Source organism: Dermacentor silvarum, chromosome 1, assembly GCF_013339745.2.
Source record: "Dermacentor silvarum isolate Dsil-2018 chromosome 1, BIME_Dsil_1.4, whole genome shotgun sequence".
Classification (NCBI taxonomy): domain Eukaryota; kingdom Metazoa; phylum Arthropoda; class Arachnida; order Ixodida; family Ixodidae; genus Dermacentor; species Dermacentor silvarum.
Genome location: NC_051154.1, coordinates 419396877 through 419414387, shown reverse-complemented (window position 1 = coordinate 419414387; position 17511 = coordinate 419396877). Strand labels below are relative to the sequence as shown.

Sequence of the window (17511 nt, the reverse complement as noted above, 5' to 3'; positions counted from 1 at the left end):
ATGCTCCCAATGCATATGATAATGTACATCAACAAGGGTTTGCATTTTGTACTTTTTTTTCCTTTGTTAAAGTGCAGAGGACAAAGAAGTCATTGCCAAACCTGTCACTACAGTTTACCCACACAATAACAAACGGCATGAAAAGCAAAAAAAAAAATTTGCTTTTTTGTGAGACAGCACAGGCAGAACGTACTGCAAAGAAATACTTTATTGTCAAAATTCCATTAAGTCTACTGTGGTGAGCCTTGCTCAAGATTATAGGAGCGAGGCATTGTCATCACAAAATGCACCTGGTGCCCATCGGGGGAGATACAATCCCTTTAATGAGACTTCGCGTAACTGAGCAACAGGAGGCGTCCACAAACAACAGCAATCTGAACGAAGGTGTGCCCTATGTATTCTCGGCTGATCGCTTTCACGAATATGATCAGTTTCACAAGATTTCGCCTCACTCAGCAGCGGACATGTTGACCTCTACTGGTAACAACAATGATGCGATCACTTTAGTGAGGTTTCAGACGGGTAGGCATAGCCGACAGTGCCCCCCTCCCCGTTTGTCACATTTTGGGGCCCGCTTTTCACACCTCCCCAATCTAGCCACCCAAACTGCAAATAAATCTGTTTTTCACTCGTCTTGGCTATGAGCCGTGTCTGTCAATTGCAATGCACCTTGTTCACCAAAACTGAAACTGCCCATGATATGTTTCCACATTTATATATATATATATATATCAACACTGCAAGCATAACTGATATGAAACCTAGCCTTGATCTACGATTACTGTCACTTTTCCAAGATGTTTTGCATCTGTGCCTCTTCCACAGTGTACTAATCACCAGTTGTTGATAAAAAAAAATTTGTCTTCCTAAGACTGATTTCATTACATTTCACTCTACCAGCACCCAATAGCCTTGATAATCCACTCTCTGCTTATTCTGAGCCCTTAAATGCAACAGTATCTGGTTAAACATTTTCGCTGATTATGCCATTTGCGTCCCCTTTGTTTACACGAAATTACTGACAAATATTTGTAAAATTACTCCAACAAGTAAAACAGGTTGCGCAGTATAGTGAATCTATTTCGAGCTTAAAGGGCCCTCACCAGGTCTGGCCATTTTGAAATGACAGCGCAGTGCATACAATGCACGCTAACGATTGTGTCTGCTAAGCATTGCATCGCTACACGCCGCAGAAAGAGCTGAAATTTCAAGCCAAACACCATTTGCGCTTCTCCTCACGGGCGCTGCACTCAAAGCTGGAGTGTTAACATATATGCACAAGTGTGCCTACGTGACATCACTCACAGGGACATGTGACTTGGAAAATTATTCATTTGTTATATATGTAATCTGTTGCTTCATTAAACAAATTAAAGTTTAGAAAAATAATAAAACCTACAAACCGAATGTCTGCGTGTTTTTGTTTTACTTCACACCGCATCAAGAGAGCTGTACTTCAGTTTCATTTGCTTGTTCCTATGTTGTACAGTTGCGCGCGCAGACACCGAAACTATGTAATTTTCTACCATGTTCCAGCGCGCAATCATACTCTGTGATCCACTTGTGTCTGCTTGAGTGTTTGTGTAGCACTGACTTATACCACTACAGTCAAGCCTCGTTAATACGTACCCGCTTAATGTGTAATTGCAGTTTAAACATAGTCGCGAAGATTCCCCCACCGAGCCCCCACTGAACCCTATGTATTGGCAGACCACTTAAGCCGTAATCGCCCATTGTCCACCAAACGGTTCGTGCGTACTATTTTTCTTTCTTGTTCTACACGCACAGGCACAAAATCGGCAAAATCTCATGTGCACAGGACGTTTGATTCTAGAGTTGAGACGCCCGGACGACAGTCGTCAGCTATAGTGAACTTTAAACATCACCACCATGATTTATTTCCTGCTCGTACAGCTGTTGCCGATTGAACCGCACAAAGGCATAGCCTTCAAGATTAGCTCCCGATAAAGCTGCCGGTAGGGGGTGCGAATTCGCTGTTGCCATCGAATTCAATTCAAATAGTAACCGCGCAGAAGCCCATTTTATTGTGAAGCGCATTTCTGCCGCTTTTCTGCCGTCACTGTGGACGTCGCTATGAGGTTCCGTACAAAGTCCAAACACAGCAACATTGCCGCCGCGCGTCGTGCGCTGTATGTGCGAGTGAAAGCTTTCGAGGGTCAGCCAACTCAATCTCGCACGTGCGAGAGAGAAAGGCGGGGCGGAAGTGCACTTCTGTTGCGCGCGAGGCGAGAAAGGGAGGGGTTTACTTAAGTGGCGGCCACCCAGGCGCCGTATCTTGAAAGCGATCTGCGACGTGGAAAAAGTGTGCGCCCGCGCGGACCTCATCTTCAAAGCAGTCTGCAGACAAAGTGCCACTAGTGCCGTAGCTTCGTATGCACTGTGCTTTCGACGTTCGCACTGAAGCGAGAGACGGCTTGCTCGCTGCTGCGCCTCCTCACTCCAGCATTCTGACAGCAAGTTTCCATGGTCATCGAGCGAGATATGTTCATGTTTACCTGTGCACGTGTTACACAGTGCTTGTCTATTTAGTTAGTAAGCGGGGCCTCATAGACAAATTGGCTTGCGACCTTATCGAGTTCGAAGATGCCGTCGTCGCGGCAAGGCCACCACGGTGGCAAGTGAAGATCACCTATTTTTTGCTGCCTACGCGTAAATAAAGCCTGTCTGAGTACGTGTGTGTGAAAGCATCGCGACGCAGTTCTTTTCGGCCGGTAAGTAGCCGCTAAACTGACATTGGCAGTTAATTCATACATCGTTTAGTGCCTACCTAAACGTCATTCCCGGCCGACTATGTATTAACATGGTTTGACTGTAGTCAGGTGTTCTCGTGCAAAATCGTGCGCTACACAAATGAGACAAACGCAACAGCCCGCGCACAACCCCATCAGCAGGAGTGCGCCGGGCAGCAAAAAAAGCGAGGATAAAAAAAAAAAAAAGAACAGGCAGGGCCCGTTACATATGCATCAAGCGATCCTCAAGCTCCGGTATGGAAGAACGCAGGGAAGGAATTTCACTTGCGGAGGCTAGACGGAGCAAGTGGAGAGAGCATCTATGTTGGCGGTGAAGCTCGCCTCCTGAAATCATGGGTTCACGGCACTGAAATATCTCTATCTCGGCTATTAATGAACCAATTTTAAAAATTATTGTGGCAGAACACTCCTTAGAGGAACAACTTCCCGTGTATACCCAATACTTTCTATACGAGAGGCCCTTTAAAGCTCTGTCTTGTGCGCCCAACTGTTGCATCAAAGGTGAAGGCCACTGACCATGCAGATAGGCTGACCAAATGTCTTGCGCTCCAAACTGTACTTAGCCGCTTCATCCAGGCACCTCTGGGCTACGCCTGTTGCACCAGCCGCAACCTGCAAATAAAAAAAAGTCCCCAAAACAGCCAGCGTGACTGACATGAAACCCGACTTGCTATCTCTAGCATTTCATCTGTACTTTTTCCACAAGGTTCTTAATCACCACCTCCAAAATGAGCTTATCGCATCCAAGGCTTGGGTGACTTGGTTATATATCTTGAAAGGCAACAGCGCAAAAACGATAATGAGCCACATGCTCATTACCACTCAGATCAGACTCAAAATGTTGCAGCACCTTAGTGTACAACTAATGCTTCCTTTCAGCTAGCTCAGATATCAGAAGAATGGGAACACCTTCCTGTAGCCGCTATGTTCAAAAATGCTGAAATTATTTTTCCTCCTTTACTGTTTTTGTCCCAGGTGTTTGCAGCTACTCCCCTCTCCAATGCCGACTGCTCTGAGGGCATCGTAAACAAAGATAAATCCTGCAGGACACATGCCCCTCTATAAAAGGCTGCAAAGTACTTACCCAAAGTGCCAAGGAGCAGTTTACCTCCAGCTACAAAAATTATTACTACTTGCTGTCATGAGTATGTGTTAGAAGGAAGAACCGAAGAAAATGAAGCGTGGTGCGAGAGCAAGAAAATGAACAAAAGTTATGCGTGGCGCGAGAAAAGAACCACCACCAAAAGAGACGAAGAGCTGGCATGGGAGCCTTCAGTTGGAGGCACCTTCACAGCGATGAGGTTCTACTGGCTCTGCACCACCTGCCGACTTATACAGCGCTACGGAATCAGCCATAGCGTTGTATAGTCGCTACTTGTGAGCCTTGTACGCAGCAGCAATAAAGGGGCACACCACAGTAGGCTGGGGCACGGTTGTTTAATGGCCTCCAGAGAGGAAATAAAGGTTCTTTGATTTCCATACACTCGGTTCCTGCACTGAACATGATGTCAGAAGTGGGATAACACCGTTATCGCAAACATGCTTAACGAGACTGCATCCATGATGGCCGAGCCGAAAGTGCACATTGTTCATGCCTCGGGTCTACGCCAAATGGTGAATGTTTTATAAGCCCCGGAATGGCCAACGTAGATTTCAACATTTGAGGTCTACGCTTTCAACTGCCAGCCTTCAGCCCTAGCCTCACGCAGAAAGCATTTGGCGCTACCAACGTGGATTGAATTCGGCAACACTCTTCTTCTGTTGTGTTGGTGCTAGGATGTTCCAGCAAACAATGGCGACGGGCTTGTCTGACTTGGTCATGTTGTTGCATGTAGCGGCACACAATCAAAGACCTATTGCTAACGCGGCGGCAGCTTCCGAACAAGCCGGCAGCTTTGATTTTGAGTGTTTCACGTGGAACAGTCAGGATTGCGGAAATGCCACAAAAGGACGGTACGTTGGGCATGTTGGTATTCCATACTAAAACCATTCACAGCACGAAACGACAAGAACACACAGAAAAGATACACGGACAGGTGCTGACTATCAACAGACAACTTTATTGAAAGCACACTGTGGTGACCGGACCTGCGGCCATAGCGCACGGCAATGAAGATACAATAGCCGCTGTGAGGGGCGTAGGCATACTGACCGCACAGGTCATGTGCTCTGCTTTTTATTGTACATCGCACGCCCCCTGGTGGTGTCAGTTACCACACTTCCTCCCCCCTTAACACAACAGATTAACAGCATATAAGTATTTACAGTTCAAGGAGAAAACCGCAACACCGGACGGCGTTCCCTAGTGCTCCGACGAAGCAGAGGTGTGGAAGGAGGCGGGGAGCAATCAGTGCGTGTTGATGTTGTGGTGTCACTGGCCTCCAGTTGAGGGGGCTCGCCAGACGGTAGCAGTTGACCCTCCAAGCTTGTCGATGCTTCGGGTAACCCACTGTCAGTTGGACCTAAGGTCAACTGTGGTTCCGAGTGTGCGGTAGAGGGGCTGGAGCACCGACGGTTGTGCTGGTCGGGCATCGACTGTGGCCTTACATGGTCGAGATGCCGGGTTCATTGTCGCCCATCCTCCAATTGTAGCTCCACCTGTGAATTGTGTTGCCTGGTGACTACAGCGGGAATCCAGCTTGGACCTGGCCGAAAATTCCTGGTGAATACTCTGTCTCCTTGTTGTGCTGGCACCCTCGGTTTCACTCTTTGATCGTACTCCATCTTCTGAGCGAGTTGTTTTTGGATGACTGTTTTCCTCAGGTCCGGCCGCAGCAGATCCAATGCAGTCCTGAGCCTCCGTCCCATCAACAGCTCGGATGGGCAACACCCAGTGACCTCGTGGGGTGTCGACCTGTATGATAACAGTATTCGTGCAATTTGTGCACGAAGGTCCCCTGGACCAACTTTCTGTAACTTTACTTTCATAGTTTGAATGGCTCTCTCCGCCGCACCATTAGAAGCAGGGTGATAGGGCGGTACTAGCATCCTCTTCACGCCGTTATTCTTCAAGAATGTCTCTTACGCTTCACTCGCGAATGCGGATCTATTGTCCGATACCACCATGTCTGGGAGGCCCTGATTCGCAAACATGACCCGCATGCATGCAATTGTACATTCCGCTGAGGGTGACGAAACGGGAAAAACTTCAATCCATTTTGAGAATGCATCAATTGCAATAAAAAAATAGGAATTCCGGTAAGGTCCCGCATAGTCCACGTGGATCCTTGACCAGGCCTGTCTAGGAACGGCCACGGCATCATAGGCACTGGTCTCAACGGTCTCTGCTGTTGTTGACATGCGGAGCACTCTTGAACCGTGGTTACGATGTCGCTGTCTAACGACGGCCACCACACATGACTTCGAGCGATGGCTTTCATTTTCGTGACCCCAGGGTGGCTCTCGTGTAGCAACTTGAGGACTTCCCTTTGGAGGCTGGAGGGTACCACAACACGGTTTCCCCAGAGCACACAGTTCTGATGCACACTCAACTCATTGAATCGGGACACGTATGGCCCCCCCTCTGATGACAAGTCTTGAACATGGCCCGACCATAAATCCTGTAGCACTCTTGACAACAGCGGATCTCTTGCAGTGGCTTCTGCAACCACCTTTGATGAAAGGACATGGGGATAGACACCTTCAAGCATGAACACCTCCGCAGGCACCCCTGGAGAGCATTCAGTTGTTGGCAAGGGGAGTCTACTCTACCCATCTGCATGGGCTATCAGGCCTCCAGGCCTGTAGCCCATGCTGAAACTGTAGCTGTACCCTGCCAGCAGCAACGCCCAGCGAAGAAGCCTCGGCGAGCATGTTTCCGGAATAGGCCTTCCAGCACCTAACAGGCCCAACAAGGGCTTGTGGTCAGTAGCCGCTTCAAATTTCTGCCCCCAGAGATACTGCCTGACCTTTGCGACACCAAACACTAGACCAAGTGCCTCTTTATCCAACTGACTGTAATTCTTCTCAGCAGCCGAGAGGCTTCTTGATGCAAAAGCTATCGATCGCTCTTCTCCAGTAGGCTCTCTCTATGCCAGGACTGCCTCCAGGCCATGAGGGGAAGCATCAGTGATCAACACCGTAGGTTTGGAGGGGTCATAATGGGCCAAGACACGGGTGGATGCGAGCAGCTCCCTGCTTTTCATGAATGCACATTGCTCAACTGCCGTCCAGCGCCACTTTGCTCCAGTGGTAAGCAAGCTGTTCAATGGCTGCAGTACATCTGACAGGCTGGGGAGAAACTTTCTATAGAAATTCACCAAACCCAAATAGCTTTGCAACTCTTTTACATCTCGAGGTTTGGGAGCATTCCCTACTGCTTCAGTCTTGGCGGGATTTGGATGTAGCCCGGCAGCACTTATTATGTGGCCCAAGTACTGGACCTTAGGTAATAAAAACTTGCATTTTGCAAGTTTCAGCTCTTTGCTTTGCTTTTCCTTGCCCACCTCTTGCAAGCGCTCCAGTACCTTGCAGACGTTTGCCCAATGTTCATCGTCACTAGCGCCTGTTACCAAGATGTCATCGAAGTAAACTGGGACATGATCAAGACCTCCCAGGAGGTTTTCCATTTCTCGTTGAAATATAGCCAGGGCGGAAGCAACCCCGAATGGCAGTCTTGTGTATTGAAACAAGCCCTTGGGGGTATTGACAGTGACGAACTCCTGTGACTGTTCTTCCAGCTCGATCTGCTGGTAGGCATCCTTTAGGTCTAGCTTTGTGAACCTTACTCCTCCCTGGAGCTTTGTGAACATTCCTCTATGCGTGGCACCGGATATGTTTCCACAAGTGCTATGGGATTTATGGTCAACTTGAAATCGCCGCATATACGCAACTGCCCATCTTGTTTTAGCACTGGAACGACAGGTGCTGCCCACCTGGCAGTCTTCACTGGTTGGACCATGCCTTGGTGGAGCAGTCTCTGCAACGACTCATCAAACTTGTCTTTCAAAGCAAAGGGCATCCGCCGGGGCTTAAAGAATCTGGGTTTGGCGTCTGGCGGCACCAAGATACGAGCCTTAACTCCACGGAACGTGCCTAAACCATCTGAAAACACCCCTTAAAAACGGTCCACAGCTTCTTCTGCAGACGACACGGACAAAATAAATTCCGGCTTGCTGATTCCCAACTGGAATTCCTTCATCGAGCTCCTACCAAACAATGCTGGGCACTGCCCCTTTACCACAAACAGAGGTAGCTGTCTCTCCTCCTCCCCAAGCTTTACAGCGGCCGCAAACTTTCCGGCGACTGGTCGCATGTTTCCGCAAAAACTCCTCAGCTGTACGTCGGATCGTTCCAAGGCGGCCGATGGGAACAGTTGCGTGAACTTTGTTTCACTTATGGTTGAGACACTGGCACCCGTATCAAGTTCCATCTCTAGTGGCACGCCGTTAATGATAACCGCAATGCGCATAGGCGCCGGCCCGGCCGCCTGAAGTGCCCAAAAGTCGTACGCTTCCGGCGTTTCACTCGCTCTGGTTGCCCCAAGCACTTCATCCACGGTGTTCACGCGCCTCGAATCTGCGCGCCGCGCCTGTCTGTTTATAGCTCGCTATCACTTTGCACACTCTTGCCAGATGCCCTTGCCGCCCGCATTTGTAGCAAACTGAGTTGACGTGTTGGCACTGGCGCGCTTGATGGGTACCGCCGCAGCGGAAACACCCGCATTCGCGACGGCCAGGGTGCACTACGTTTGTTGCTGTGGTGAAAGACGACGACGATGGCAGCTACATATGCGACACGACGCGGCAAATAAGGGAGCACGAGGGTTGGTGGCAGAGGAAAAAGGAAGAAGAAGACACGAGCGAACGGGCAGCTGCGGCCACGAAGGCCGATCGAACGAGGGCCGAGGAAGCTTCGTGGAAGCAGTCCCGAGAGGGCTACCCGGGTGTATCGCTGGGCAGCCTCGTGACGGGTCGCAAGCCACCGAACCGAGGTCCTGCCCGTGTCCCGTGCCTGGCCGGTTCCTGAGATCTGGCACTTCCTGTGCTCTCGGGAGTCTGCTGCGTTCACAGTTCCGGCGTCAGAATCCTGAGCCACCAACCAAGCGGCTGTCGCCGCGTAACCGCCACTGCCTACCCAAGCCACCTCCGACGCATTCGGCGTGTCAAGGCCATCACGACCACACGTGAGCGACCACTGGGGGGCCGTATACCGCGACGCTCGGACTTTGCGCATTAGTGGGCTAGGGACTGGAACTTTGTAGTCTGCCGCATAGGGCTTCATACGCTAGCAAATACTAGGTGTTAGTGAATCTTACTTGTGTCTGTGTAAAATAATAGTGTAAATTATATGTGTGTCTGTGCAACCCGTCCCAATATCGCCTTCGAGTCTTTCCTCACCGCACCGCACGTCAACAAACGTGACGGTCCACCTTATCCCTTTACAGTTGCCACCATGGCAGGTTCTACTGTCCATTGGGCTGGCTCCGACTGTAGCGTTGGGTGAGCGCTTAGCGTATGGGAATCCTTGCGAGCAGCCTCGATGGCCCGTACCGTACTCATTGCGGTTTCCAGGTTTAAATCGGCTGTTTCCAGTAACCGCGTTTACATTGGCACATCGTCAATGCCACTGACAATTTGATCTCGTAGCTGCAGTTGCGGAATGACTCAAATTTGCCGTCGTCGGCCAGTCACTTTAACGATGCGACGTACTCGTTCATTGTCTCTCCATCCTGCCTATGTCGAGAGAAGAACTTAAAACTTGCTACCACTGCCGACACCTTCGGCGCGAAGTGGTTGTTGAGGGCTTCAAAAATTGCTGCCAAGTTCACTGCGGCAGGTTTCTCAGGGGCCAGTAGGCTTCGCAGCAAGGAATAAGTCGCGGCCCCGCAACACGCTAGAAATACGGCCGTCTTCTTACCGGCTGGCACGTCGTTCACCGTTAGGAATAGTTCCACCCGCTCTCGGTACTCGGTCCAGTCCGCAGTGTCCGCGTTGAACTCGTCTATCTTTCCGATGACTGGCATGCTTGTTCTTGCGTCACCGTTGTCATTTACTTGAAGCATCCCACCCTCGTCGCCAGTTGTGGTGACCGGACCCGCAGCCATAGCGCACGGCAATGAAGACACAATAGCCGCTGTGAGGGGTGTAGGCATACTGACCGCACAGGTCATGCGCTCTGCTTTTTATTGTACATCACACACCCCCTGGTGGTGTCGGTTACCACACACACATAGTATAAATAAGCAATGACGCACATGACAAGAACCGAAAAATTTACAATGTGAAGGCACAATTGGCACAAATGACCATAACAATCCATCGTATCATATCAACCCCTAAAAAAACTTGACCAGGTAATCTCTCTCAAGCTTATGGAGCAGAACAGACGGATGTGCAACACATGTGTCCCCTGCCTTATCAATGAAGTAGGCTTCCACTATCTCCTGGACAGATTTCTCCCCGTGCCTCGATAGTACTTTGGTTTTTGAAACCACTGGAGCGTAGCCACAATTCTTGCAGTGCAAGACCCGATTCGAAGACGGCTGTCCCCTCAAGGAAGCCTCATGCTCCCTAAGGCACACACTGACGCATCTTTCCGTCTGGCCAATGTGCCGCACACCGCACGAGATGGGAATCTTGCACACTACTCTTCCTTTGGATTGAACAGGATTTTCACGATACATAATGCCGCACACGCATTGTCGCTGATCCGCCTTCTCTGCCCTATTGTGCAGGTCAGCACAAGTCCTGCCCAACTTATTCTTCGCTGAAAAAAATGACATTAATACCGTATCGTGCTTCAATCTTCTTCAAACGGTGCGAAAGGTCATGCAACTAAGGAACGCTTATCACATGACCATCATTAACTCTTTCTGTACTGCACCCATTGGGCATGGTTAGCCCCTCTATCGATGGTTTGAAACACCGCTTTTGAGACCTTCCGCACCGCTCACGGAAACACTGCGCCATCGGACGTGAAAAAGGAGAAACTATATTTTTGTTTTCAAGGCAGCTTGCTTTTTTTCCTGCCAAGCGGTAATTTTTAAATGCGCTCCAAAGTTTCGCGATCGTCAAAGCAGCACGCAAAAATGTCCGGCTCCAAAAACGACGTGCGCGCTTCAGGAGATCGCAGATGCGATATCGCGATTCCGCTGCCTCTCCGGCTGATCTTACCGATACATAGAATAGCAGCGAGTCAGAGGACGCTGAGTGACGACGACGCAAACCAGCCCGGAACATCGGCAGCCACTGCCCGGCACGCCCAACTGTAGTGCTTGCAGTCACATTTTTGTAGCAAAATACTTGTTCAATGAAAAAATTTTGTTCTATCAAAGATAGTGCCTAATAGACGGCAATACATTTTGTACATCTCATAATTTTCATAACATTTTTTTCTTAGTAGATATAAGCGTGTCTTCACTAACTTTGTTCAATTTTATCGCACAATCTTGATTTTAACAATTTATATCTTTTTTATTACATACATCTCGTTAATAAAACATTTATGCGTAAAAACTGCATTAATTTTGCTTTCTGTTTATGTATTACATTAAATATTGAGTGCAGTAGTTCCTTCAGAAAAACAAAAACAAAAAACATCTGCCGTAACATACAAAAAACACCTATTTTCCCCATGATAGGGAAAGAGTAAACACCCATCGCCTACGCTCTCCCACTACTTTTGCACTTCAGTTTCTCTAGAATCCTTTCACTCAAGAAGGCCAAATACCGTACGGGGTATCCCACTTCACCTAGTCTTCCCAGCTGTCTAGTAAAGCTGTCCTCCATCAAATGCAGGCAAGATTTCTTCAGGGTCGCGGTCAAACAGGAGCAAGCAACAGCATTAACAACTTTAGAGTGCCCAGAGCGAAAATCAGCAACATTTTTAACATACCGGGGAGAATACATCCAGCAGGTGTGCGGTCCCCCAAACTGGATCTTCAAGTGCAAGATTGGATTACCTGATTGTCCGGCACTTCACACGTGAAACTGAGCCCCGACCCCTTCTCCTTGAAAAGCTTAAGTACCTCGGCCCGCGCTGTATCTGACCTACTTGCGTCCACCAGTACAAGGAAATCATCGACCAGACAGCTGGGAAGACTAGGTATGATATTTGGCCTTCTTGAGTGAAAGGATTCTGGAGAAACTGCGGCGCGAAAGTCGTGGGAGAGCGCGGGCGAGGGGTATTAATGACGGTCACGTGGTAAGCGTTCTTTATTTGCATGCCCTTTCGCACCGTTTCAAGAAGATTGAAGCACAATACGGTGTTAATGTAATTCTTTTTAGCGAAGAATAAGTTAGGCAGGATTTGTGCTGACATGCACAATAGGGCAGAGAAGGCGGATCAGCGACAATGCGTGTGCGGCATTATGCATCGTGAAAAGCCTGTTCAATCCAAAGAAATAGTAGTGTACGAGATTTCCATCTCGTGTGGTGCGCGGCGCATTGGCCAGATGGAAAGATGCGTCAATGTGTGCCTTAGGGAGCATGAGGCTTCCTTGAGGGTACAGCCGTCTTCGAATTTTGTCTTGCACTGCAAGAATTGTGGCTGCGCTCCAGTGGTTTCAAAAACCAAAGTACTATTGAGGCACGGGGGCGAAATCTGTCCGGAAGATAGTGGAAGCCTATTTCATTGATAAGGCAGGGGACACGTGTGTTGCGCATCCGTCTGTTCTGCTCCATAAGTTTGAGAGAGATTACCTGGCCAAGTTTCTTTAGGGGTTGATCAGATACTGTCGAGTTGATTTTCTGCTGGAGAACAGCGCCGATGGCCACACTGGAAGCATCCACCATGATGCGGGTTGGCACGTTAGTCCTCGGGTGGATGAGAAGTACTGAATCGGCGACGGCTTGTTTAGCAGCCCTGAAAGCAGCCTCAGCTTCGGGAGACCAGGAAATTGCGGATGAGGAGCCCTTGGTCGTGCGAAGAAGGTCAGTCAGTGGGTGTAGAAGCTCAGCGCAGTGCGGAATAAAACGTCGAGAGAAATTCACTAGGCCGAGGAACTCACGCAGCTGGCGTAGGGTAGTGGGTGCTGGGAAGTCTTTCACGGCCTGGACGTGAGAGGGCAACGGACGAATTCCCAGCTCCGAGATGTGGTGTCCCAAGAACTCGAGCTCGGAAGACCCAAATACACATTTCTGGGGGTTTACAACCAGGCCAAATTGTTCAAGGCGTTGAAAGAGTTCCCGGAGGTGACGCTCGTGATCTTGTGGATTGGGACTCGCGACGAGGATGTCGTTGATGTAGGCAAATACAGCCGGGAGGCCACGCGTTGCCTCCGCGATGAATCGCTGGAACTTTTGATTGATTGATTATTGTGGTTTATTGGCGCAAGGGCCAGATGTGGCCAAAGAGCGCCAAGACGATGGTAATGGCTTGTTAGTGGTACATGAATAGTGAATTATATGAACATTAGATGTGGCATGGCTGTAAAGGGACCTAAAAACAGTCGCGAGCATATCTCACCGCACCAGCCATCCACTTCAAGTAGCGCGCCCACGTGCTCGGACAACCACCTTCACTGCCTCCTTTTTCTTCCGAACCGCGACAGACTGGAATGGCCTTCCCCCGAACATCGCTACTACCGCCTGCCCATCTTCGTTTATAGAACTTGTCACAGACCATTTTTGTTAAATGATTATTTACCTCGATGTTTGTGCGATTTTATGAAAAACCTTCACTTATGTACCCTACGGGGGACTTTTAAGGTAATAAATTGAACTAAACTGTAAAGTGCATAAAATCTATACTTAATAAGATTATGGCAATGACTAATTATGTGTACTATGGACATGAACAATGCATTGCGAAGGAATGATACGACTTACAAAATATTAAAGATGCGAGAATTGGCCAGAAGCACAAGTGCCTAAACAGAGCCCTTGAAACACAAGGGCCTGGAGGCATGTGCTATAAAAAACTATCACAGCAACATCCTCTGGAGAGAGGATGCACTACGAACTTATTGGGCTAATAACATCTAGCACAACATCTTTCAAGAATGCGAGGACTGCGTTGGTGTTAAAAAGCGGTTCTTTACCGAGAAACATAGCGGGATGGAGAGGGACACAATAGCGATATGCTAGTGGAAAATGTTTCTTTCTCTTTCGGCCTCCCGACACTCCAGAAGGACGTGGAGGACGGTGAGCCTCTCGCCACATCTACCACATGTTGGAGGATCATTACCATTCAATAGAAAATTGTGAGTACCATATGTGTGTCCCATTCTGAGATGACAGAATAGGACATCAGTTCGTCGTGTTTTAGTTGTACTGGGCCAGAACCCTAACTGTGGCTTAATCAAGTGGAGCTTATTATTTGCTTCGGCGTCCCACAAGCGTTGCCAGTGGCTTCGTAGTTTGTTTCGTAGGAAAGGCTTCAGATCTGTAGCAGGGACAGCAGCGGGAAGACCGATACCTTGCGATGCCATTGATTTGGCGATTTCGTCGGCAAGCACATTACCCTCGATTCCTCTATGGCCGGGAACCCAGCATATTATTACACGTCAATGAGATAGGTAGATGTTGCACAAGAGTGAGTAAAGTTCAATAAAAATAGGATTCTTATGCTTTTGTAAAGATGTTAGCGCTTTTACAAGACTCAATGAGTCTGTGAATATTATTGCCTTTTGTAGTTTCGATTTGTCCATATGTTTCACCGCAGACAGTACTGCGTAGGCTTCTGTTGTGAAGATACTTGTTGGGGGTTCAATACGTCAGATTTAGAAAAAGAGGGGCCAACAGCCGCGTAAGATACGCCAGCATGGGACTTGGATGCGTCGGTGTAGAATTCCGAGCACGAGTTCGATTGAAGTTCGCGGAAATGCAGCGCAATTTTGAGCTCGGAAGCGTGCTTTGTGACCTCTACAAAGGATAGATCACATTCTATCAGCTGCCACTCCCAGAGCGGTGACATCTTAGCTGGAGGCATTAGGCAATGTTCTAGAAGTGGGAAATCCATATCTTCGCTAAGTTCTCTTACACGCAGTGAGAAAGGCCGCCTCATAGAGAGTCCCGATTATAGAAAAGCGTTGCACACTTCAGATCATTAACACTTACAGAACAAGGATGTTCCCGATCGGAGTGCACTTTGAGAAAATAGGTGAAGCTGATGTATGCTCTCTGGAGATGGAGTGACCACTCATTTGATTCTACGTGTAAACTTTCGACGGGGCTTGTTCTGAATGCGCCAGTGGCCAGGCGGATACCTAGATGGTGGACAGGATCTAGCATTTTTAGCGCGCTCGGGGCGGCAGAGTGATATACTACAGCACCATAGTCCAATCGTGACCAAATGAGGCTCTTGTAAAAATTCATTAAACACTTCCTGTCGCTGGCCCAGGATGTGTGAGATATTTTCAGTAAATTTATTGTTTTTAGGCATTTCGCCTTGAGATGTTTTATGTGGTGGGTGAAAGTAAGCTTAGAGTCGAGTAAGATGCCTAAAAACATGTGTTCTTTTGTTCATAGGTATTTGTTGTCCATACATTTCGATAGTAGGATTTGCAACGAGATCTTTCTTCCTGGTGAAAAGAACACAAGAACTTTTGTGGGGGTTTACTTTGAACCCGCTTTCGTCTGCCCACTTAGACACTTTGTTCAACCCCTGCTGTACCTGTCTCTCGCACACTGCGAGGAGGACTTGAAGCCTATTTGTATATCGTCCACGTAGATAGAATAAAAAATAGCGCGTGGTAACGAAGCACGGAGCGTGTTCATTTTAACGATAGTGTGCAGCTGAGCACGCTTCCCTGGGGTACACCAGTTTCCTGCACAAAAGGTTGTGATAAAACATTGCCAACTCGAACATGGAATGTGCGATTCAGCAGATAACTTTCAATCACATTTATCATATTACCACGTATACCAAAGTGGGAGAGGTCTCTCAGTATTCCAAACCGCCATGTGGTTTCGTAGGCCTTTTCCATGTCTAGGAATACAGACAGAAAGAACTGTTTGTGAAAAAAAGCTTCGCGTATCTGAAAGAACTGTTTGTGAAAAAAAGCTTCGCGTATCTGCGCTTCAATACGTATCAAATGGTCAGTGGTGGATCGAGCCTCACGAAAACCGCACTGGTATGGGTCAAGCAGTTTGTTTGATTCTGTAGTAGGCGACGGTTTATCATATTTTCAAAGACTTTGCAGAGACAGCTAGTTAGTGCTATAGGCCGGTAACTCGAAACAGACGATGGATCCTTGCCCTGTTTCAGGATAGGAATTATAATGGCCTCTTTCCAGGCAGACGGGATCTCGCCGGAAGACCATACAGCGTTGTAGAGGGAAAGGAGGGTTTTCTGTGTTTCATGGGGAAGGTGCTTCAGCATTTCATATATTACACGGTCAGCTCCTTGAGCAGAATTATTGCAGCAGTTTAGTGATGCCTGTAGCTCAGCTAATCTTAATGGTTCGTTATATGCTTCATGTTTTTTGCATTTTCGTTCCAGCTTCTGTCCTTCTATTCTGGCTTTGTATCGTTTAAATGTTTCGTAGTAGTGCGATGAGCTGGACACACGTTCAAAATGTGCGCCCAGGAAGTTCGCTTGGTCTTCCAAGCTGTCTCCCCGTGTGCTTACTAAAGGGAGTGAATATGTTTGTCGTCCTCTTACCTTATTTACCCTGTTCCAGACTTTGGATTCATCTGTATACGAGCTGATACCTGATAAAAACTTCTGCCAGCTCTCTCTTCTGGCCTGTCGGCGCGTTCTCCTGCCTTGGGACTTTACCTTCTTAAAATTGACAAGATTCTCCGCAGTAGCAGAATCACGTAGCAACCCCCACGCTTTGTTCTGTTTCCTACGAGCGTTCCTACATTCGTCGTTCCACCGTGGGACACGGCGTTTGCATGCCACACCACTTATTTCAGGTATGCATTTAGAAGTGGCATCAATTATGAAGGTAGTGAAATACTCCACAGCAGCATCAATTCCTAACGAAGACATGTCAGCCCAGGAGATACTACTAGTGAGAGTTTGAAATTTCTCCTAATTGGCTGTATCAACCTTCCATCAAGGGGCTTGTGGTGAAGACTCGTTTTCTTTGGTTGTTCTTAGTAGCATTGGGAAGTGATCGCTCCCGTAAGGATTTTTGGTAACTTCCCATTTAAGTTCAGAAAAGCGAGACGGGGAAGCTATGCTGAGATCAATAGAAGAAAAGGTTCTGTTTGCGATACAGTAAAATGTAGGTTCCTTCTTATTCAGGAGACACGCACCAGAGGAGAAAAGAAACTGTTCAGCAAGACGACCTCGCGCATCTATATGAAAGTCGCCCCACAGACTGCTGTGCGCATTGAAATTGCCAAGAACAAGATAAGGTTCTGGCAATTCGTCTATAAAGAACTGAAATTCATGTTTGTGTAAGTGGTAATGTGGGGGTATGTAAAGCAAGCAAATGGTGATGAGTTTGTTTAGAAGAACAAGTCGAACTGCCACTGCTTCGAGGGGCGTTTGTAGCCGCAAACGTTGACATGCTATGCTTTTGTGAATTACAATGGCAACACCGCCTGATGATGCAAGAGCATCATCGCGATCTTTACGAAACGTAACATACTGTCGGAGAAAGTTTGTATGTTTTGATTTAAAATGCGTTTCCTGTACACAAAGCACTTTTGGATTGTGTTGGTAAAGAAGTTCTTGGATACCGTCGAGGTTCCTAAGAAGGCCTCTGACGTTCCATTGAATAATTTGTGTATCTATAATGGAATTAAATTGGTGCTGTGTGTACTAAAAAGGAAACATTGCCTTAGATTACGGAGCCCTTTCCAGGCCTCGTAACGCGGGATTTATCCTTTCTGAAGCGGTCGAG

At 48.1% G+C, this 17511-nt stretch overlaps 1 protein-coding gene across 3 annotated transcripts in view; it reads right to left on the bottom strand.

Annotated features, from left to right (window-relative positions):
• The window catches only part of LOC119437611 (probable medium-chain specific acyl-CoA dehydrogenase, mitochondrial), a 241958-nt gene that overhangs the window by 14675 nt on the left and 209772 nt on the right, over positions 1–17511 (bottom strand). For all 3 annotated transcript variants that reach the window (XM_037704610.2, XM_049660744.1, XM_037704609.2), the window contains one exon: positions 3288–3383. In XM_037704610.2, the coding sequence (XP_037560538.1) occupies positions 3288–3383 (96 nt within the window). The remainder of the gene's footprint in view (positions 1–3287; positions 3384–17511) is intronic.